Source organism: Nicotiana sylvestris, chromosome 4 (assembly GCF_000393655.2).
Source record: "Nicotiana sylvestris chromosome 4, ASM39365v2, whole genome shotgun sequence".
NCBI lineage: Eukaryota > Viridiplantae > Streptophyta > Magnoliopsida > Solanales > Solanaceae > Nicotiana > Nicotiana sylvestris.
In genome coordinates, this window is record NC_091060.1 from 1,896,717 (window position 1) to 1,918,830 (window position 22,114).

General features: G+C 37.0%; 4 protein-coding genes and 1 pseudogene across 4 annotated transcripts; 4 read left to right on the plus strand and 1 right to left on the minus strand.

The window, feature by feature from the left end:
- The first annotated feature begins 13 nt into the window (after nucleotides 1–13).
- LOC104242926 (zeatin O-glucosyltransferase-like) lies at nucleotides 14–1,880 on the plus strand. The gene has a single exon (XM_009798041.2). The coding sequence runs from the start codon at nucleotides 85–87 to the stop codon at nucleotides 1,480–1,482; it is 1,398 nt and encodes a 465-aa protein (XP_009796343.1). The 5' UTR covers nucleotides 14–84; the 3' UTR covers nucleotides 1,483–1,880.
- A 2,398-nt stretch (nucleotides 1,881–4,278) lies between these two features.
- On the plus strand, nucleotides 4,279–4,689 carry LOC138889106 (zeatin O-xylosyltransferase-like). The gene has a single exon (XM_070171666.1). The coding sequence runs from the start codon at nucleotides 4,279–4,281 to the stop codon at nucleotides 4,687–4,689; it is 411 nt and encodes a 136-aa protein (XP_070027767.1).
- A 22-nt stretch (nucleotides 4,690–4,711) lies between these two features.
- LOC104242935 (zeatin O-glucosyltransferase-like) lies at nucleotides 4,712–5,400 on the minus strand. The gene is made up of 2 exons (XM_009798048.1): nucleotides 4,853–5,400; nucleotides 4,712–4,796 (listed from the first exon to the last, which is right to left on the minus strand). The coding sequence occupies exons 1-2, from the start codon at nucleotides 5,398–5,400 to the stop codon at nucleotides 4,712–4,714; spliced, it is 633 nt and encodes a 210-aa protein (XP_009796350.1).
- Nucleotides 5,401–6,898: 1,498 nt separating this feature from the next.
- LOC104242927 (zeatin O-glucosyltransferase-like) lies at nucleotides 6,899–8,773 on the plus strand. The gene has a single exon (XM_009798043.2). The coding sequence runs from the start codon at nucleotides 7,035–7,037 to the stop codon at nucleotides 8,430–8,432; it is 1,398 nt and encodes a 465-aa protein (XP_009796345.1). The 5' UTR covers nucleotides 6,899–7,034; the 3' UTR covers nucleotides 8,433–8,773.
- Nucleotides 8,774–13,164: 4,391 nt separating this feature from the next.
- On the plus strand, nucleotides 13,165–20,402 carry LOC104242936 (zeatin O-glucosyltransferase-like; annotated as a pseudogene).
- Nucleotides 20,403–22,114: the final 1,712 nt, after the last annotated feature.

A 22,114-nucleotide genomic window follows, 5' to 3' on the forward strand; every position in this document is an offset into this window, starting at 1 on the left:
AACCAATCCAATACAAACTTTATAAAAATTCAATCAAACTCCTCTGTATACTTCAATTCAAATTCTAAAACTTCTTTTCTCCATATGGATAGCAGCAGTGAAAATAACCATGAAATAGCTATAGTTATGGTTCCATTTCCAGCTCAAAGCCATCTCAATCAACTTCTCCAACTTGCCTGCATATTCACCTCGTCGTATAAATTTCCAGTATACTATGTTGGTTCAGCCACACATAATCTTCAAGCTCGTGTTCGAGCCAACGCCTTAAATCCTTCAGACATAGCCAAAATCCATTTCCATGATCTCCCAACTCCTGATTTTGCTTCCCCTACACCTGATCCTAATGCACTGAGCAAATTCCCATCTCAACTTTTCCCATCCTATGATGCTAATTCTAAGCTTCTGCGCGAGCCTATTGCTTCTTTCCTTCGAGACATTTCGTCTAAATCAAGACGAGTTGTCGTTGTTCATGATGTTTTAATGTCATATAATGTTCAGGATGTTTCTTCTTTACATAATATTGAGTCTTATATATTTAACTGTGTTTCTGTTTTCTTTATGTATTGTAGTTTCATTTGCATACCTAAAGGAATGTCTATTCCACTTGAAGATGAATTACTTGAAAAGTTACCTTCACTTGAATCAGATTCACCTGAAGAGATTAACAAGTTAGTAACTTTTCAACTTCAGTATAGAGATATTAGATCTGGTGATTTATACAATTCAAACAAAGTACTTGAAGGTAATTTTCTTGATTTGATGGCAAAATTTGCTAGTACACAAAACAAGAAACAATGGGCAATCGGACCGATTTTACCTACTAAACTAGATCATGTATCAAATAAGAGAAACATATGTTTAGATTGGCTTGACAATCAATTTCCAAGATCAGTTCTTTATGTATCTTTTGGATCGTCTACTACATTTTCTGATAAAGAAGTCAAGGAGCTCGCGATGGGATTAGAGCGAAGTGAACAGAAGTTCATATGGGTGTTGAGAGATGCTGATAGAGGAGATATATTTAAAGGGGAAGATAGAAGATTTGAGTTGCCAGAAGGGTTTGAGGAAAGAGTTAAAGGGGTCGGGTTAGTGGTAAGAGAATGGGCGCCACAGCTAGAAATCTTGGCTCATTCGTCGACTGGTGGATTCATGAGTCATTGTGGATGGAATTCTTGTATAGAGAGTATTACTATGGGAGTGCCAATAGCTGCTTGGCCTATGCATTCTGAACAACCAATTAATTCCTTTTTTGTGACGGAGATACTGAAAATAGGCCTGATTGTGAGAGAGTGGGAGAAACGCGAGGAGCTGGTGAGTGCATCCACTATTGAGAATGTAGTGAGGAAGTTAATGGCGTCAGAAGAAGGCGATGAGATTAGAAAAAGAGCAGAAGAATTAGGAGCAGCAGTAAGGCAGTCCACAGAGAAAGGGGGTTCTTCTCAACTGGAGTTGGATTCTTTCATTGCTCATATCACAAGATAGACTTTCGGAAACAGCTTCTCTACTCCATCGGGTAGGGGTAAGGTCTGCGTACACACTACTCTCTCCAGACTCTACTAATGAGATTTTACTGGAAAAGCATAGAGCATGCGCGCTACGCTCTCGCCCTCCTTCCATCCGCGAAGCTGAGGCGGGAGAAAAAGCGTAATTCCCTGGTATCATAGGTTACCTTTCTATCTTCCTCCCCGTGATGGGTCGTTATTATTGTTGCTGTTGTTTGTTCATGTCCTAACATAGAAATATTTTATGAAAAAAGATTTTGTTTGTGGATAGCTGTGTACTGTTTTGGCTTTTGTAACTCTTGGATGATTGTTTATATTTTGGCAACATCCACTACATGTAAAGGTTGTATGTAAAATAAAGCATGCTAAATTGTTGTACCTTTCACCTTGTCACAATAAGAAAGGACCAATTATTATATGATAAAAAATTGGAGGTATGGCAAGAAAAGTATGTGGTGCAGAAGTATTGTATGAAAGTTCACATCAAAGACTTGGCTTCATCCTAAAAAGCTACTCCCCGTTCCAGTTTATGTGAACCTATTTCTTTTTTGATCCGTTTCAAAAAGAATGATCCCTTTCTAAATTTGGAAACAATTTAACTTAAATTTACAGTTCTACCCTTAATGAGAAGCTTTTATAACCACACAAATACTCTGGACCCCTTTTTGACTTGTTAAGGACCATAAATTCCAAAAGTCTTATTTTTTCTTAAACTTCGTGCCCAATCAAACATGTTCACATAAATTGAAACGGAGGGAGTAATAATTAAGAAGCTGAAAAAATTTGTGGTGCTAAGATAAATAAATGTGAAAGTCATAATTGAAGGTATGGTAAAAAGTTACTTACATCGGGCTGTTTACGCTAATCCTATATATACGTCTTACAAACATGATTATTATTGTATCAATATACAATAATTACTTGATACACATTCTCATCCTAATTATTATTTAACATGGTAAATTCATATGATTTGGTGTAAATATTTAAAACGAATAAATTTTATAAGAAGTGATCCTAATCATTCATAGAAGTTTATACCAGTAAATCATGTCATTTTTGGCCCCAAGAGAAGCAAGTAATACTCAAAAGCTAGGAAGAAGAATAAACAAGTGTATGGTTACAACTAAAGGTATCTTTTATTAATAGTATCTGGAAGGTATAATATCTGTGTGCCGAGGCGGATCTAAAAGTTTAATTTTTTTGGTTCAATCTATAAGGTTCTTATATATTATATTTTTTAAAATTATGAGTTCATATCTACTTTTTATTGTAATTTTAGTGAATTTTTACACATAAATTTATACTCCGAGTCGAAAATACTGGGTTCAGATAAACCTCATGCCGTTGCCATTATTGGAGCAATATCTATTATTTGATCTATCTATATTTATATCTCCTCATTATATTCATTATTGGTCCTACTATTTCGGTTTTTAGTACAGGACCCATTTCGTTTTTTTTTTCTTTTTTTTTTCTATGATTATCGTGGTAATACTAATATTGTCCCCTTTTATCTTTTTGTTTTCTTGAGTTGAGGGTCTTTCGGAAACAACCTCTTTATTCTTTTGGGGTAGGGGTAAGGTCTGCTTACACACTACCCTCCCCAGACCCCATTTGTGGGATTTTACTGGGTTGTTGTTGTTGCTCTTTCACATTTGTATTTTGTTCTATAAGAATATTAGTTACTTGAGCTTTAGAGTTTGAATTTCTGTTAATTTGGGTTTGGAATTTTAGTCCTACTAATTTACTGGTCTCTAAACTAATAATTTATACATATAGATTTTTCAAGACAAGAATTTAAACGAAAGCTAATGTGTTCGGCCAAACCTAGAAGATATTCTCTAGTTCCGCCCATGTTCATCATTGATCAGTTTCCAGGACTCAAGAACCATATGCTCGAGCCAAAATTTGAAGTTTATGGGCTCAAGACTCTAGTCTTTTTAAGTTACCGTGTTCTAAATTATTAATTTATACATATCCAATGAATTTCTTAAGTCAAGTGCAGAGTTTGAACCAAAGCTATTAGGTTTAGTCGAACTAAAAATTATACTCTAGCTCCGCCCTTGTTCACGACTCGAGAAACACATGCCAAAAATTGTACCCAAGAATCAAATAATGGAGAGACCCTACTGAAAATTGTCATGGCCTTAGAATTGAGTGAACTCTACAAAATGTTGGTGAAGTAGGTGATGTTATTTATGTGGTTAGTTATGTAGGCTTGTGAATTGAAGTCAAATAAATATCATATAGAGTAATACACTTCATATCCTCAAATTAAATACCATTTAGTTTGATCAATGGATAACATTGAGAATCTTGAAAATCAAGAATTTACAAACTTGAAACAAGATGAAGCTAAGTAGTTGTAGTCATAGTTCCATTTCAAGCTCAAGGTCATCTTAACCAACTTCTCCAACTTGCTCGTTTAATCTCCTCTTATGGTCTTCGCGTCTGCTATGTTGGTTTAGCCGCTTACAATCGTCAGGCCAGGGTTCGAGCCAACACCTTAAATCCATTTGACATAGCCAAGATTCGCTTCCTTGACCTTCCAATAACTCCTGATCTTTCCATTACCCCTCCGCTCGATCCCAATGTCTTGAGCAAAATACCTGTATCCCTCCAGGGTAAGGGTAAGCTCTGCGTACATTCTACACTCCCCAGACCTTACTTGTGCGCTAGAGAGTTGTTGTTGTTGTTATAGTATATAGGTATTAGTGCCGGTGATATCTATAACACAAGTAGAGTAATTGAAGGTAATACTTTTATTGACTTGATGGCACAACTCTCTAGCGCACAAAATAAGAAGCAATGGGAAATTGGACCTATTCTCCCTACTAAACTTGCTAATCATATTTCATATACTAAAAACAACTGTCTGGATTGGTTGAACAAACAACCTTCAAAATCAGTTATTTATGTATCTTTTGGAACGTCAACTTCATTTTCTGATGAACAAATCAAGGAGCTCGCGATGGGATTAGAACGAAGCAAACAGAAGTTCATATGGGTGTTAAGAGATGCCGATAAAGGAGATATCCTTACTGGAGAAGCTAGAATATTTGAGTTGCCAGAAGGTTTTGAGGAAAGACTAAAAGGGGTAGGCTTAGTGGTTAGAGATTGGGCACCACAACCAGAAATCTTGGCTCATTCGTCGACAGGTGGATTCGTGAGTCATTGTGGTTGAAATTCGTGCATCGAGAGCATTGCTATGGGAGTGCCAATAGCTGCTTGGCACCCCCAGAGTAATACTCTCTAAGCAAGAATTCCAACCACAATGACTCATGAATCCACCTGTCGACAAATGAGCCAAGATTTCTGGATGTGTTGCCCATTCTCTCACCACTAACCCCACCCCTTTCACTCTTTCCTCAAACCCTTCTGGCAATTCAAGTCTTCTGGCTATTTCGCATATGTAACTACAATACATATCGAAACTAGAAATGCAATGATAGATATAGGACTCGACATTGGGAAAGGAAGAAACATCTTGAACATTATAGGACATTAAAGCATCATGAACAATGACAACTCGTCTTGCCTTAGATGAAATGTCTCTTAAGAAGGAAGCAATAGGCTCGCGTAAAAGCATGCACGCGTTAAAAAGTGTTGGGCTTTTGCTGGATGCAAAATCAGGAGTACTCGGGAGGTCATGGAAGTGGATCTTGGCAATGTCCGAAGGATTTAAGGCGTTGGCTCGAACCCTGGCCTTATGGTTGTAGGCGGCTAAGCCAACGTAGTAAACGCGAAGACTATAAGAGGAAATTAGACAGGTAAATTGGAGAAGTTGGTTGAGATGGCCTTGAGCTGGAACTGGGACCATGATTACAACTACTTCATCTTGTTTTAAGCTGCAGTTGAGTTCATGATTTGCTAGATTTTCAGTATTAATATCCATGGAACCAAAAAGGAGTCAGAGGATTCTGTTTTTCTTAGTACTAATGAAGTGATGTTTGTGAGATTGTTTTGATTGAGGTTTTAGAAATAAACAGCTTTATATATATAGCTTTCTCAGCTTAGCGGAGCCACGATTTCAAGCTTATGAATGCAGGATTGTAATCATTTAAGTTCTAAATTAATAATTTAAACATATTCAATGGATATTTTTAGACAAATACAAGATACAACCAAAACTATTGGGTTCGGCCGAACCCGCTCCCGACACTCTAGCTCCAACCCTATCCTTACTTCATGCAACTCATTCAATAATCCAAGCTAGGTTGACATATAGTCTATGGGTTTACGTTAACTAAATAACTTTCATCAAGACTCTGTATATGTATTAAAAAATCTACTCTCCCTGTCCCAATATATGTGATGCATTTTGGATTTCGAGAGTCAAACGAGTTTTTCTTTGACCGTGATTTTTTCATATGCATTTTAGATAATTTGTCTAGTTAATTATTCTGTATATATATATATATATATATTTATCACTTTGTTTACTACCTCATACATGAAATTTTTTCCGTTTTTTGTATCTAATGTTGTTGATCATGCTTAAAAATATGAAAGGAGATCTTTGCATGTAATTCTTGGAGAAGAAGAACCTTATTTATTTGGATTTTTAATTTTTATATGTGTTTGGCTAGTTTCGGAAAATCTATGATTAATGGCTAGAGGTTGGTAAGTTAGAACTTATTTGAAATATTTATGTAATATTCCCTAAATGATATTGTACTCTTTGTCTATACTTCATATCATTTTAATAGAGTCTCATACTTTAGCTCGAGATGTATATCTTGAAAATGAGTTTTTGCTTGCCCTCACATCACACATAAGCATGTACATGACAACCAAACACTCTCAATTTGAGAGTGATCAGCATGTGAATTGACTATAATTATTATTTATTCGCATATATTATCAAAAGATTGTCAAATGAATCCATTGGATGTGAGTCAACTTCGATTTTCAAAAAATAAATAAATTATTACAATGACACTGCAGGGTAAGGCTGCGTACAATAGGCTCTTGTGGTCCGGTCCTTTCCCTGGATTCACGTATAACGGGAGCTTAGTGCACCGGACTGCCTTTTTACATTGTACAACTGCAGAAAGTATTGGAGCTGCTGCTAATTGTGAACTCCTTTTCCATATGAGCAAATATTAATTAGTACTATGTTGTACTATTGCCTTCATCATTGTTATTGGCAGGTACATTAATCATAGTCATATATAAAATTATTAACATTAATTATTCTAATTGCCTTCATTAATCTATTGGATTTATACCAATAATTCTGACTTCCTAATTTGTACATATTCAATAATTCTTATATTCAGAGGTGGAGCGAAGATTTGAAGTTCATGAGTTTGGAATTTTAGTCTTTTTAAATTACTGGATTCTCAATTAATAATTTGTACATATTCAATAGATTTTTAAAGATAAATACAGGGTTCAGACTAAAGTTACTGGGTTCGGTCGAACCTGTAAGCCGTATGCTAGCTCTTGCTTATATTTGCCCAGAGTTCAAAGATTTCTCATCTCTAAACTTTCTCTTCCTCTCTTAAATCACACAAATCTTTTCCAATGGCTGAAAAATGGACCTCAAACAGCTCTATAGCTGTAGTCATGGTACCACTTCCAGCACAAGGCCATCTCAATCAACTCCTTCATCTCTCTCGACTCGTTTCCTCGTACAATATCCCTGTCCATTATGTTGGAACCACTACTCACATTCAACAGGCGAAAATTCGGGCTCATGGCTTTGATCCTGTCACCATAACAAATATTCATTTCCATGAATATCAAACACCTTCTTTTGAAACTCCCCTTCCAAATCCTAATGCTTCTAACAAATTTCCAAACCACCTAATGCCTTCTTTTTACGCCACGTTCCATCTCCGCGAGCCAATTTGTGCTCTAGTACGCAAATTTTTGAGCGCGAATACTAAGAAAGTGGTTGTTATTTATGATAATTTGATGAATTGTGTGGTTCAAGATTTGCATGAAATGCCAAATACTGAGTGCTATTCTTTCAATAGTACTTCAGCTTTTATGTCATATTCATTTTTGTGGGAATTCAAAGGAAAACCTGTCTTACCTGGAACTGAACATTATGACGATATACCATCAATTTTAGACTGTTTTCCTACAGAGTTTTGGGATTTTTTGAAGATACAAGAACAATTTGATGGGAAGATTCATTGTGGTAAACTTTACAATTCGTCGCGAGTAATAGAAAGTTTGTACCTCGATTTAATGGCCAAAGAGTATGATGGATTGAAGCAATGGGCTATAGGTCCATTCAATCCTTTAGAGCCAAAAGAGAAGAGCAAAGACTCAAACAAACGCCACGAATCCCTCGATTGGCTTGGCAAACAAGAACCAAACTCAGTTATTTTCGTGTCATTTGGTACGACTACTTCGTTGTGTGATGAAGAAGTCAAAGAACTCGCGATTGGTCTAGAGAAAAGCGAGCAAAAGTTCATTTGGGTACTCAGAGATGCTGACAAAGGAGATGTTTTTACAAGTGAAGTTAGAAAAGTTCAATTGCCTGAAGGATATGAAGAAAGAATAAAAGAAAGAGGGATTATAGTAAGAGATTGGGCACCACAATTAGAAATTTTAGCACATAGTTCAACAGGCGGTTTTATGAGTCATTGCGGATGGAATTCGTGCATGGAGAGTATGTCAATGGGAGTTCCTATAGCAGCCTGGCCAATGCATTCAGATCAGCCAAGGAATTCTCAACTTGTAACAAAGTATTTGAAAATTGGACTAACTGTTAGGCCATGGACGCGTCGAGATGAACTTGTTACATCAGAAATAATTGAAAATGTTGTGAAAATTTTGATGGCTTCAACAGAAGGAGATGAGATGAGGAAAAGAGCAGCAGATTTGAGTAATACTATCAAAAAATCAGTCAAGGATGATGGCATAAACCGCGCTGAGATGGATTCATTCATCGCTCATATTACTCGTTGAAATTAGATTTATCGGTACAATATCTGTATGAAATTATAAGAATTACTATACTCTTAAGAATGGTGTAATATATGAATTTATATCAATAGTCTATTAAGTATGCCACGTGAACAGGAGGTCAACGGTTTGAGCCACGAAAACAGCCTCTTGCAGAAATGCAGGGTAAGACTGCATGTGGTCTTGCCCTTCCCAGACCCCGCGCATAGCGGGGACTTGGTGCACCGGCCTGCCCTAGTCTATTAAGTATGCAGTATCATGGTTATTTTCGAGTTCCAAGCTAAGGGAACTGCTCCCTTTCTATCTGTTTTTAGCCTCTTTAACTGAAGTATATGTTCTACTTATCTTGAGTTCTTGAATCACGGTATAAGGTTTAAGGTATATAAATTTATGAAAAACTTTCAACCAACAAAAGAATTCTATTAAAATGTTCAATGACGACTACAACAACAACATACCCGATGTAATCCCACAAGTGGGATCTGGAGAGGGTAGAGAGTACGCAACTTTATCCCTATCTTGTGCAGGTAGAGAAACTGTTGCCGATAGACCCTCGGCTCAAAGCAAGCATACATAATCACAACAGTATAGAGAAAAGATATGCAGTAGTAACAAAGTCAAAGAAGCAGTGACAACAACAATATCATAGTAAAGCTGAAACACAACATCGTCAGATAGTAATTGAAACCTAACAATATGGAAATACGAGAATTAGCGGTGTACACGGGCCGGGCTGGTTCGACTTTTATCAAAATCAAACCAAACCAATTATATCGGTTTGGATTGGTTCGGTTTTGTCGGGTTTTTCCGGTTTTCGGGTTTTTTTGTTACATGAATATTATTTTAATCTTACTTTGTTAAAGTTATAAATATAGTTTTGATAAATGAATATATGTTTAATAAATATTGAAAAAATTGACTAACATATAATCTATTAAAATATTCTAATGAGAGAATTTCTTTTAGTAACACGTGATAGTTATTTTCTTAGTCGTCTAACAATAATTTTTCGTTAATTTACGCTTTCAAGGTTAACACATGATAGGATCCCAAATATTTTTATATTTTTTAAAGAAAATTCAATATAAAGTCTTATATATATATATTAAATATTTATATATCGGTTTGGTTCAGATTTTTTTACTCAATACCAAACCTAGTCGGGTTTTTTAATCGGTTTGATTTGATTTTTCGATTTGGTGCGGTTTTTCGGTTCGGTTTGAACACCCGAGAATAACACTACCACTACTGGAATGAAAGGAGAAGTTTCACTGAACAACTTCTTGTTTATTTCAGCTGGACTTGATTGGATTTATCTGTTTCTCACATGATAATACAAATAAAGAAAGGTCCAAAAGTCACCCTTTCGACTATTCGAAATAGACCACTTTTACCATTTTTTTAAATTTTGGTACCTATAAAGTCTTGCCGTCTAAATTTTGGACTACTTCTACACTTATTCTTTAATGGCTGAATCTTAAATCCTAATCCTTGTTTAATTAGATTAATTATCATAGCTAAGGGTGGTTTTAAAATTTGTATTTTATCTTTAACTCTAGTACATTGAATGAATTGAATTTGTATTTCATGTGAGAAAAGCCAAAAAACTAATAAAACCTGAAATACAAATTAAAGGGGTAAATTTCACAAATGGTCATATAACTCGACGTTTTTTTCACTAAAGTCATATCATTTTGTTTTCTCACACAAAAGTCAAAAATAAGAATGAGTCAAAGTTATATGACATTAGTGAAAAAAAGTAAAAGTTATATGACTTTTGTGTGAGAAAACAAAGTTATATGACTTTAGTGAAAAAAGCCATAATTATATAACCATTTGTGAAATATTTAACCCCAAATTAAAATCAACTTCATTTTATTTGGTTGACTCAAGTCAAAAGCAATAATTTGAATCACTCTGGAAAAATAATTAAATTATTCCATTAGACAATAATTGAATAATTTAACGGTTGAATTCACTATAAATGAGTAATTAGTCCACCAATAGGAGGGAATGAGGTGGAGAAAAATAGACAGGTGAAAGAGATGGATTAAGACATGTATTTGTTAATTTTTCCCACTGTGTTTTTAATGGTAGACCACAAATTTTCAAAGGTTTGAATTTGCTATTTCTTTGATTTCCAAGCCCAGTGTCCTGTACTCGCTTTAGGGCCCGATTAATCCGGATTTGTGCCAGAAAATTCCACTTTGAGGGCCACCCATTAATATGGATTTGCGCTAGAAAGTCCCGTTTTGAGGTGGTAAAACGCTCCATTTTCTTCATAATCATGATTTGAATCCGAGACCTCTGGTTAAGCATGAAGAAGTACTTGTCACACATTTTATTTGTACGTATATATTAATCATGGCCGGTTGAAATGAAAAAGGAAATTTCTATTTATAAACACTTTTGACAACAATTTTTATGGTAAAATAATCAAAGTTTCCAAGTCTTATGTCACAACCCAATTTAGGATTGTGACCGGCGCTTAGGAGCAAGTGCTCCCAAGTAAGCCTCATCGGTAATTTTATAGAAAAACGGACAGAGTTTCCCCTATTTTTGGACCATCCCAAAAAAAAATTTCCTGTCTCAAATCAACAACCAAACATCCTAATATCATACCAAATAATTGACAACTTGTCAATTAACCAATACAAGTCTCCACCATAACTAAATCACCAAATAACCACTAGAAGTACTAATTTATCTCCAACTTTGATAAATAAGAATGATACTCAACATAAGTCTATAATAACGAAGAATACTCAAAAAACTAAAGGAATGACTATGGAGCGACTCTAAGAGTTCAAGGAAAAGACCATAACAATTGATAAAAATCATCTCCGCCCACGCGAACAAGTGCGAGGCTCACCAAGAACCAACCTGTGCACTCTAATTAACGAAATCCTTGCCCGTGTTAACTGTTGTCTCTGTAAAAAAAAAATTAGCGGGGAATGAGTCGCTAGCTCAGTGAGTAATAACACTTAACCACAACCGTTTTTATTGGGGACAAGTCAGAAAACATGCTAGTATCTCAAATAGAAAATAACATAAAAATGCTCTTTCAGAAACAAGAAATAATTTTCAGTCTCACCATACTTTTCTTGTAGTATAATACAAATACAATTCAGTAATAAGCTTGGTAACCATTGTATAATATCAGTATTCACATTTTGGGAGGTTTCAATGAACGGATCATGTAATCAGTATAACTGTGGACTTCTTCGCAAGAAGTCAAATATAACGGTAGTCCCTACTCGAGGGAAATCGATAACGGTATGCTAGTTCTACATTCCCACTAGAGATGGCTATAACTGTACTCTGTAATCGGTAAATACAAGGTGCATCAGGTCTAACGAACCCGCCGTTAGCTACAGGATCCTTCAATGTCTACTCCCATTTATACTTGTCTCTGTAATCCGTATATACTCATAGAAAATATTTTAAAACAATATAGGGCATTTTGGTTCTTATCAAATCATATAATTTCTTTTCGATAACAGTAAATTCAAGTAACGGTAAAACAGATCTAGTGACAATGAAAATATTTAAAACAAAGGTAATCTTCTCCAATAACTATTTCGGTATCATATCGAGTAAAAGACTTGTCCCACATGCAACTTAAAATAATCGGTAACATATTCATATTTAAAATCATGTGTAAATCATGCAAGTTATGAAAACACAAATTGCGGTAAGATTACTACTCACAGTACTCGTGCCGAAATACCAAATGCTTCACCTCGAGCAATTCGTACAACTTCCTCCAATCAATCTATAATTATATGATATCGATCTCATGTTAATTTTCCATGTTTAGGCTAATTCGTAGCTAATTTAGAATGCCCAACCCTCAGAGTTTCATATTTGGCTCTTAATTCGCCGAATTATAATAACCCAACAAATCCCTCTTATTCTACTTGGAATATCAAGACCCATTTCAGTATCCCAACTCAATGCTATCAAAATTACATTGTAAATTTTTTTCCAATATCACCAATATTAGTAGCAATCATATTTGATTACCAATCACTAACAAAACAGAAAGGTTTTTGAAGGAATATCCCTTTTTTTTTTTTTTGTGTGGCATAGACAGACTATATAAGTTTATAACCCTAAACCTATGGTACCAATTCATAAAAATTCCATGAACTCCATTATTTCATTAATATTAATTCTTCTAATTAATTCTTACCCCAACTCTATAGCCATGGAATTTATGAATCAAATCTACAAATTAAGTTAAAAAATTTACCTTCTTCTTCTCTGTTTAGTTAGTTTCTCTTCGTTGAATTATCCTGGTGCTCTTCAATGGAAGAAAAGTGCAAATCTCACGTTTTCTTTTGTTTTCAAAAGTGGCTTCCAAGCTTTTCACTAGATTTTCCCTTAACTAATTCTTGCCCGTGAGTTTTCTCTGTGTTAGAATCCTTCTACTACCCAAAGCCCTCTTTTTCTTTTCTTTTGTGTTTGCCGTGAGTCCTTCCCCTTCCCTAAATCCCTTTCTTTGCTTTTACCTATTTGCCAAATTGAAATTTGGTGGGCTACGACCCTTTTCTTTTTTTGTATATCCTTTTCCTTTTTTTTTTTGTTAAATGACTCATATGTCCTTGCTTGAAATTTATGGGCTATTACATCTTAGTTCTGTTTACCTTTGTTCAATTCTCATATATTTCAAAGTCACTACCTTGAAAAAACACAAAAAAGTTTGAATACTAAAAACCTTCTAATTTCTTTCATGGATAGCAGCAAGTTGAAACAAGATGAAATAGCTATAGTTATGGTTCCATTTCCAGGTCAAGGACATCTCAATCAACTTCTCCAACTTGCTTGTTTAATCTCCTCATCATATAATCTTCCAGTATACTATGTTGGCTCAGCGACACATAATCGTCAAGCCAGGGTTTGCGCCAACGCCTTAAATCCTTTAGACATAGCCAAAATCCAATTTCATGACATCCCAACTCCTGAAGTTGCCTCACCTCCACCTGATTATAATTCCTTAAACAAATTCCCCGCGTATCTTGAGCCATCGTGGGCTGCTTGTATGCTTATGCGCGAGCCTTTTGCTTCATTCTTTCGCGATATTTTATCTAAAGCAAGACGAGTTGTTGTTGTACATGATTCTTTAATGTCTTATAATGTTCAGGATGTTTCAACCTTGTCCAATGCAGAATCTTATATATTTAATTGCATTTCAGTTTTCACTTTGTACTATTTGATATGCTTATCTTATGGTATGTCAATACAACTTGAAGAAGAATTGCTTAAAAATTTACCTTCCCTTGAAGAAATTATAACATATGAAATCAGAACGCAGAGCTTCTCAGAGTCCGTATATGGATATTAGATCAGGTGATATTCATAATACGAGCAAAGTAATCGAAGGCAGGTTTCTTGATTTGTTGGTAGAAGTAACAAGTACACAGAACAAGAAACAATGGGCAATTGGACAGGTTCTGGCTACTAAACTTGTTCATGTCTCGAATACGAACAATATATGTTTGGAGTGGCTTAACAAGCAACCTCCAAGATCAGTTCTTTATATAACATTTGGAACAACAACTTCATTTTATGATAGGGAAATCAAGGAGCTCGCAAAGGGATTAGAGCAGAGCAAACCGAGGTTTATATGGGTGTTGAGAGATGCCGATAGAGGAGATATCTTTACTGGGGAGGCTAGAAACGTTGAGTTGCCACAAGGGTTTGAGGAAAGGGCAAAAGAAGTAGGATTAGTTGTGAGAGAATGGGCACCATAACCAGAAATCTTGGCTCATTCGTCGACTGGGGGGTTCATGAGTCATTGTGGTTGGAATTCTTTGTCATGCCCCGAACCATGGTCTGGGCATAACATGACACTCGGTGCCTAATTGCATGTGACCGAGCGAACCAATTGCATGGCTGGATCAACATGAGGTGTAACTATGAGCTAGAGGTAAATATAAAACATGATAATCTACTAAAGAGTCTGACTGAAATATCATAGATGCGGAAAATACTGAAAGGTCTGCAATTATAAACAAGTACCCGACAAGGCTAACACATAAAAGTCCATTAAAATCTGACTGACTGGGTTATAGGCTACGAAGCCTCTAAAGAATACTAAAAATGCTAACTGTTTACCAGGACAAGGTCCCCGGTATACCTTACTAAAAATGCTAAAAGTCCATTAATTCTCTTTGCTTGAAGATGTACTGGAGACTCTTGTGGTCTGTAAAACTGTCAACATGTACCCTATACAAATAATGGCGCCAGATCTTAAGCGCAAACACCACAACTGCTAATTCAAGATCATGAGTCGGATAATTCTTCTCATGAGCCTTGAGTTGCCTCGACGCGTAGGCTATGACTTTACCGTGCTGCATTAATACATACCCAAGACCAATCCCTGAAGCATCACAATAAACAACGAACCCTTCGGTTCCTTCCGATAGTGTCAGGACTGGAGCTGAAGTCAACCTCTTCTTTAACTCCTCAAAACTTTACTCGCACGCGTCCGACCATTGAAACTTGACTTTCTTCTGAGTTAATCTAGTCAAAGGGGACGAGATAGAAGAAAATCCCTCTACGAAATGCCTATAATAGCCTGCTAGACCCAAGAAACTCTTTATATCGGATACGGAGGTGGGTCTAGGCCAATTCTTCACTACCTTTATTTTATGAAAATCCACCTTCACGCCTTCCCCTGAGATGACATGGCCCAAAAACGCTACTGATTTCAACCAGAATTCACACTTAGAAAACTTGGCATATAACTTCTGATCCTGTAGTGTCTGCAACACAATTCCGAGATGTTCTGCATGGTCAGTCTCGCTACGGGAATAAATCAAGATGTCATCAATAAACACAATAACAAACAAATCAAGATAAGGCTTGAAGACCCTATTCATAAGGTCCATAAAAGCTGCTGGTGCATTCGTTAAACCAAATGACATTACCAAAAATTCGAAATGCCCATATTGAGTCCTAAAAGCTGTTTTTGGAATATCAACTTCCTTACCCTTCAACTTATGGTATCCTGATCTGAGGTCAATCTTGGAATAACACTGGGCACCCTGAAGTTGATCAAATAAATCATCTATTCTGGGAAGAGAGTACTTGTTCTTGATGGTGACTTTATTCAACTGATGATAGTCAATGCACATACACAAAGACCCATCCTTCTTTCGGACAAACAAGACCGGTGCGCCCCAAGGTGAGACACTTGGCCTTATAAATCCCTTATCTAGAAGATCTTTCAACTGGACTTTTAACTCTTTCAACTCTGCTGGAGCCATTCTATAAGGCGGAATAGATATCGGCTTAGTGCCTGGAAGTAGATCAATTCCAAAGTCAATCTCTCTATCGGGAGGGACTCTAGGGTGATCTTTGGGAAACACTTCTGGAAACTCATTTACAATTGGTACCGACTGGAGAGTGGGGATCTAAGTATCTGCATCCTTAACTCGAACCAGGTGATAGATATATCCCTTGGGGATCATCTTTCTGGCTTTAAGATAGGAAATAAACCTACCCCTACGTGTTACTGCATCACCCTTCCATTCTAAGACTAGTTCACCGGGAAATTCAAAACTTACTATTTTGGTTCTACAATCCACTGTGGCATAACATGAATCTAACCAATCCATGCCCATGATCATATCGAAGTCTACCATCTCCAATTCTACTAAGTCTGCTACAGTAAGACGATGATGCACTTTGACTGGACATCCCCTATAGATACACCTTGCTATAACTGATTCTCCAACTGAAGTGGACACTTCAAAGGGTTCACACAACTTTTCTGGTTCTATCCCAAATTTCTTAGCAATATATGGGGTTACATAAGATAGGGTAGATCTCGGATCTATAAGACCATAGACATCAAAAGTGAATATTGTTAGCATACCTGTGACAACATCTCCATGAGCCTCGGTATCCTAATGGTCTGCCAGTGCATACAAGCGGTTTCGACCACCGCCTGCATTACTAGACTTTGCTGCACCGCGCCCTTGTTGGGCCTAAGAGTTATGAGGGGCTGCGGAATTAGTGGACGAAGCTACATTGCCTCCATTGTTCTGCTTTGCTGATGGACAATCCCTCAAAAAGTGGCCCTGCTGACTGCACCCAAAGCAACCATTTGTGCCCAAACGACACACCCCTAGATGCTTCTTACCACATGTGTTGCAAGCAGGGTACTCAAGGCCTCTGTAGCCCACACTAGTCTATGACTGTGAGCCTGCTGCTTTGAAATTTTGGTTTTTCTTGTTAAACTTGGACCTCTGAACCGCTGCACTAGCTGAAGATGGAGCGGGTCCTGATTTTGATTTCCTGAAGAACTGGTGATTGCCTCCTGCTTGAGATCCCCCATGGCTGGAATTTCCTGCAGACTTAGCTCTCTTGTTGAATTCCCTGTCCTTCTCTTTCTATTGCTACTCTACTTCTTTCAAGCTGTCTTCGTTCCCCTAAACAAAGGCAACCATCTTAGTGATGGTCATGTCATTATTCTGAGCAGCTATATTGGCATCAGCAAACAAATCATCTCAAAGCCCCAACACAAACCGCCTAACTCTGGCCCTCATATCACGTACCATTTCCGGAGCATACTTGGCCAGAGAGACGAACTTGAGGTAGTACTCATTCACGCTCATATCATTCTGTCTGAGTCTCTCAAACTCTAAAGCCTTAGCTTCCAAAACCTCAATGGGTAGAAAGTGCTCAAGGAACGCATCTGCAAACTCCTTCCAAGTCGCAGGATCCGCATCCTCCCCTCGGGACTCTTCCCATGTTTCATACCAAGTGTTGGCAACATCCTTCAGCTGGTACGCAGCAAGCTCCACTGCCTCAGTGTCTGTAGCATGCATCACTTGAAATATCTTCTGAACCTCATCAATGAAGTTTTGCGGATCCTCATCCTTTTTGGACCATGTGAAGATGGGAGGTTTCATGTTGAGGAATTCCCTAGACCTGGAACTACCCATCTCATGAACATCACTTGTTCCCTGCCTTTGAGATTAAGTAGCAACAATCTGGGTGAGCAACTGGATAGCTCCCCTGACATCCATGTCTGAAGAACTGGGCACTGAGCCCCGTGCAACCCCCTGGGCTGGAGTGTCCTCCTCCTGAGCAACATTAGTTGTGGCCCCTTGGCTAGTAGCTGAGGCCCTCCTAGTGTACTTTCTTTTTGCAGGCATTTTTTCTGAAATACTCAATTTGTACGGGTTAGAAAGATTTCTGAAAGCATAGCTCTAACTGCACGATCTAGAGTATGAAAGAAATGGAACAATCCTAGATGTCTTAGTGGTCAACTGTTTACATGTGTGGCGCGCACACACACATAGAAGAGACCCCATTGGACATGGCTTCATAGACTCCCTAGGACTCTTGAACCTATAGCTCTAATACCAAGCTTTGTCACGCCCCGAACCATGGTCTGGGCATAACACGACACTCGATGCTTGACTACATGTGACCGAGCGAACCAACTGCATGGCTGGATCAACATATGGTATAACTATGAGCTAGAGGTAAATATATAACATGATAATCTACTAAAGAGTCTGACTGAAATATCATAGATGCGGAAAATACTAAAAGGTCTTCAAGTATAAACAAGTAGCCGACAAGGCTAACACATGAAAGTCCGCTAATATCTGACTGAATGGGTTATAGTCTACGAAGCCTCTAAAGAATACTAAAAATGCTAACTGTTTAACGGGACAAGGTCCCCGGTATACCTTATTAACTGAAATGCTATAATAACTAAAACAAAAGAGAGATAAGGCCCCAAAAGACTGAGGCTCACCAATAGCTGATATGAGATGTCCTAACAAACTAAATCGTCAACCTGAAAATCGTTACCTGCATCGCGAGATGCAGGCCCCCGGCAAAAAGGGATGTCAGTACATTTGAATTGTACTGGTATGTAAAATAGCTGAACAAAAGAACTGTAAATACTGAAACTGAAACTGAACTGCTAGCTGATAAACAGATAACTGAACAAGGAAGTAAGGATATGAATACTCCCTCTTCTGAATGATGAACAACCTGTTTATCTGATAAACTACAGCCTCGGTCCCAATATATATATATATATATATATATATATATATATATATATATATATATATATATATATATATATATATATATATACAAGCTACGGCCTCAGGCCCAAGTATACACATACATAACTACGGCCTCAGGCCCAAAAATGTGTAAAGCATAAACTACGGCCTCAGGCATACAGGTGTTCAACATTCAAGAATATAAAATCAGGAACTGAGAATCATATTATAATACATGATACTGAAATAATGAGCCATACCGAGTTACATGATACTGGAATAGTGAATAGGATTAGACTGAGATGAGTATTCATAATAAATTGATTTGTCATAACTGAAACTCATAGAATATCGAATGATTATGAGACTATGCCATCTAGAGAATAGAAGTTCTATTACTATTCAGGGAACTAAGGCATAGTTACTTTCTGAGGAAACTGGTAATGGTCATAATGAATGGGACGTAGGGAGAATCATAGACATTCCCAAACGTAAAGAGTTAGCCTTACATACCTTAACTTCCTGCTCTTGAGCGTAATGCAACATTTGTCAACCCTTTCAATTTTAATCTATAGCAATACAAGTCAAAAGGATTCCATATTAGCTATGATGCTCATGTTTTGGTCACTTAAGCATTTTATCAAACACTTGGTAAAAATAAAGCTTCATAGTCCTTATTAATGGTGTCTCTACACCCAACAACCCGTTCTCTTGTTCCTAGATAAATTCTAAAGTCTCAAATGATTATAATCAACATTATTCTTCATCACTCATAAGGTAAACAACACCCTTAACCAATAATCAACACTCAACACCCCAACCCTATAATCGTTCATGCTTTTCTATCAAACCCATCAACTCATATCTCTTGAACTAGGATTTACAATCATTAAATCAATGCTAGAATCAATTAGAGGGTGAAGACATTACCTTTTTGAAGTTCAAACCCTTTGAATTCAAGTTCTAGGCTTCCTTCTCTCAACAATGATGTCCCAATCGAATATCTAATGATATGGAGGGGTTGCCCATGTTAATAAGATGTTGAAATTAAAATTAAGTTAGAATCATCATTAGAACTTACCTTGGGTGGTGGAGGGACTCTTAAGGAGTTAGGTTTTTGAGAGCTTTACTTTCTAGAGCAAGTTTTCTTGTTTTGGGGCTGTGGGGGACGAAATAGGGCTAAAAAAATGACTTCCCAAGTCGTCCACCGCGTCCCGGTTGGAGCACCGTGGTACGACCGCGGTAAATCGCTGGGACACTGCCTCACCACCGCGGTCGCGGTAAAAACGCGGCAGGACCGCGGTGGTTGTACACCATTCTGTAAAACGGGCATAACTTTTTGTTCAGAGGTTCGTTTGGGCTCTACAATATATCGTTGGAAAGCTATTTCAAAGGCCTACAACTTTCATGCTTTGAGTTTTTCCAATTCAGCACACATTTTCACTAAACCCTGCTGGAAGATAGACCTTCTGCAAAACTTAGTCGATTTTGTCAAATCTTATGCACCTCACTTTCCATCTTGATTTTGAAACAACTATTTTCACCCATAATTATCCCGATGGGACTTCACATGTTCAAAATATATCCTTACTACTCCTTTAGCTCATTCATACCTAAGCCGAATTTACGGGGTGTTACATTCTTGTATAGAAAGTATTACTATGGGAGTTCCCATAGCTTCTTGGCCTATGCACTCTGACCAACCAAAAAATGGTTTTTTGGTGACGGAAATATTGAAAATAGGCCTCATTGTTAGGGAGTGGGAGAAACGCGAAGAGCTGATGAGTGCATCCACCATTCAGAACGTCGTGAGTAAGTTTAATGGCATCAGAAGAAGGCGACGAAATTAGAAAAAGAGCAGACGAATTGGGAGAAAGGGGGTGCTTCTCTAATGGAGTTGGATTCTTTCATCGCGTATATCACAAGATAGATTCCTATGTTCTCTAGAACATATATAAAATGAACATGATTAGCTTCCATAAATACAATTCAAATTATTGAACTACAAGAACGTAACGAGAAGACTTACTAGCCTTTTTATTTGTGTGCGTTTTTCTGCCTTCACAAGGTAGGGGTAAGGTCTACATACACTCTACCACCAGAACCTACTTTGTGGGATTATGCTGAGTTTGTTGTTGTTGTTGTTCTCTTTCACTGCTCTTCTCACTCTTTCCTCGGGCTATGACTAGTTCTAACATGTTGTAGTACATTTATATACAAGAGTAACTCAGATCAATAAAATCCATCTTTTAAAAATATATATTGTGTCGACTGTGCCAACAAAGTCATGCTTTGAAAGTTGATGAGAAATACATATAAGTGGAGTAATACTCATATGAGACCTTTTGGGAAACTATGCTGGCTTGATCTAAATTAAATGATATCATACCGTGTTAAAAGTCGGACAAAAGTAGCATTACTTACCGACATTAAGCGTAGATACCAAAAGGAAGATTACATTCCAAATGGATGTCTTATTATAAGAAGCATTACATAGATAATTTCATTTATAACACTATTACTATAATCATTAATCCGAAATTCCTTTCATGAGTACCATAGAGCCTCTGCACACTGTGAGCTCCATTCCCTTCATGAGAATCAAGTATCCCAAAACCTATGTTGCTCGGAAGTCGGACCTAAACTTTCTCTTCCTCTCATAAATCAAACAAAATGCTTATATTGTCATATTTAACTTAAATCCAAATCTATAAGGCGAGTTAATTAAAATTGATCATCCACAGAAAAGAGTAAATGAGAATATGTTTTCATTGTCATGGCCAGGGGCGGACGCACACTTTAACAAGAGGGGTCACCGGCACCCAATAATTTCTGCAAAAACTTCATAAATGCTTACAAATATCTTCAAGAAATAATCAAGTATTAGCATAGGCTCCCATATCAATCTTTATGAGCATTGATAAATTTATACTAAATGTCATGGTGCCCCCACGATCACTGAATCCTGGGTCCGCCTCTGGTCATGACATTCCCTATATATAGTGTATTGATATGTTTCCTTACATTATACCACTTGTGCTAACGAGACTCTGGATGCATTTCATTACATTTCCAATATGAACAAACATTCATCGAGTTATGTGAGCGATGAAAGAATCCATCTCACTGCGGTTTATTCCCCCATTCGCTACTGATTTCTTGATAGCATTGCTCAAATCGGCATTGCTCAAATTTCTTGTATTGTGTGCTGTAAAACGAAAGTGAAAAAGTAAGAGTTTGTCTAATTCTATGCATTAAACAAGTCAGTGGACATGGAAAGAAAAGATTTGACATCATGGCCTAATATAGTCGAATTGTAATTACTTGACAAATCATGGCTTTTATGATTTTGAAGTTTATTGAGATTCTATATGCATTCAAAAGGTAAATAAGATATTGTTTCTTTATTTTTTTAGAAGTTATGGGAGTTAAGTAAAATTTATTTTATTTTTCTAGTAATAAGATGGCAATTTGAAAACAGTCTTAAATGTCCTAAAAGGAAAGCTGATTTTTAACACAATTACACAAGTGACTCAATGCTGGCGTAACAAGAGGGAAATTCCCAAGACGTTCTCGCAGTATTACGTTAAGTCAAACTCAGAATTCGACTGAGCTACTGGAATCGAAATGTTGTCATTTTAG

What these genes read in the sequence shown, in the direction of transcription:
- LOC104242926 (XM_009798041.2), top strand. Translation starts at nt 85, where the DNA reads ATGGATAGCAGCAGTGAAAATAACCATGAAATAGCTATAGTTATGGTT.
- LOC138889106 (XM_070171666.1), top strand. Translation starts at nt 4,279, where the DNA reads ATGGCACAACTCTCTAGCGCACAAAATAAGAAGCAATGGGAAATTGGA.
- LOC104242935 (XM_009798048.1), bottom strand. Translation starts at nt 5,400, where the DNA reads ATGGATATTAATACTGAAAATCTAGCAAATCATGAACTCAACTGCAGC. An exon ending in GAAAGAGTGAAAGGGGTGGG is followed by an intron (nt 4,797 to 4,852) that starts GTTAGTGGTGAG and finishes ATTTGTCGACAG; the next exon opens with GTGGATTCATGAGTCATTGT.
- LOC104242927 (XM_009798043.2), top strand. Translation starts at nt 7,035, where the DNA reads ATGGCTGAAAAATGGACCTCAAACAGCTCTATAGCTGTAGTCATGGTA.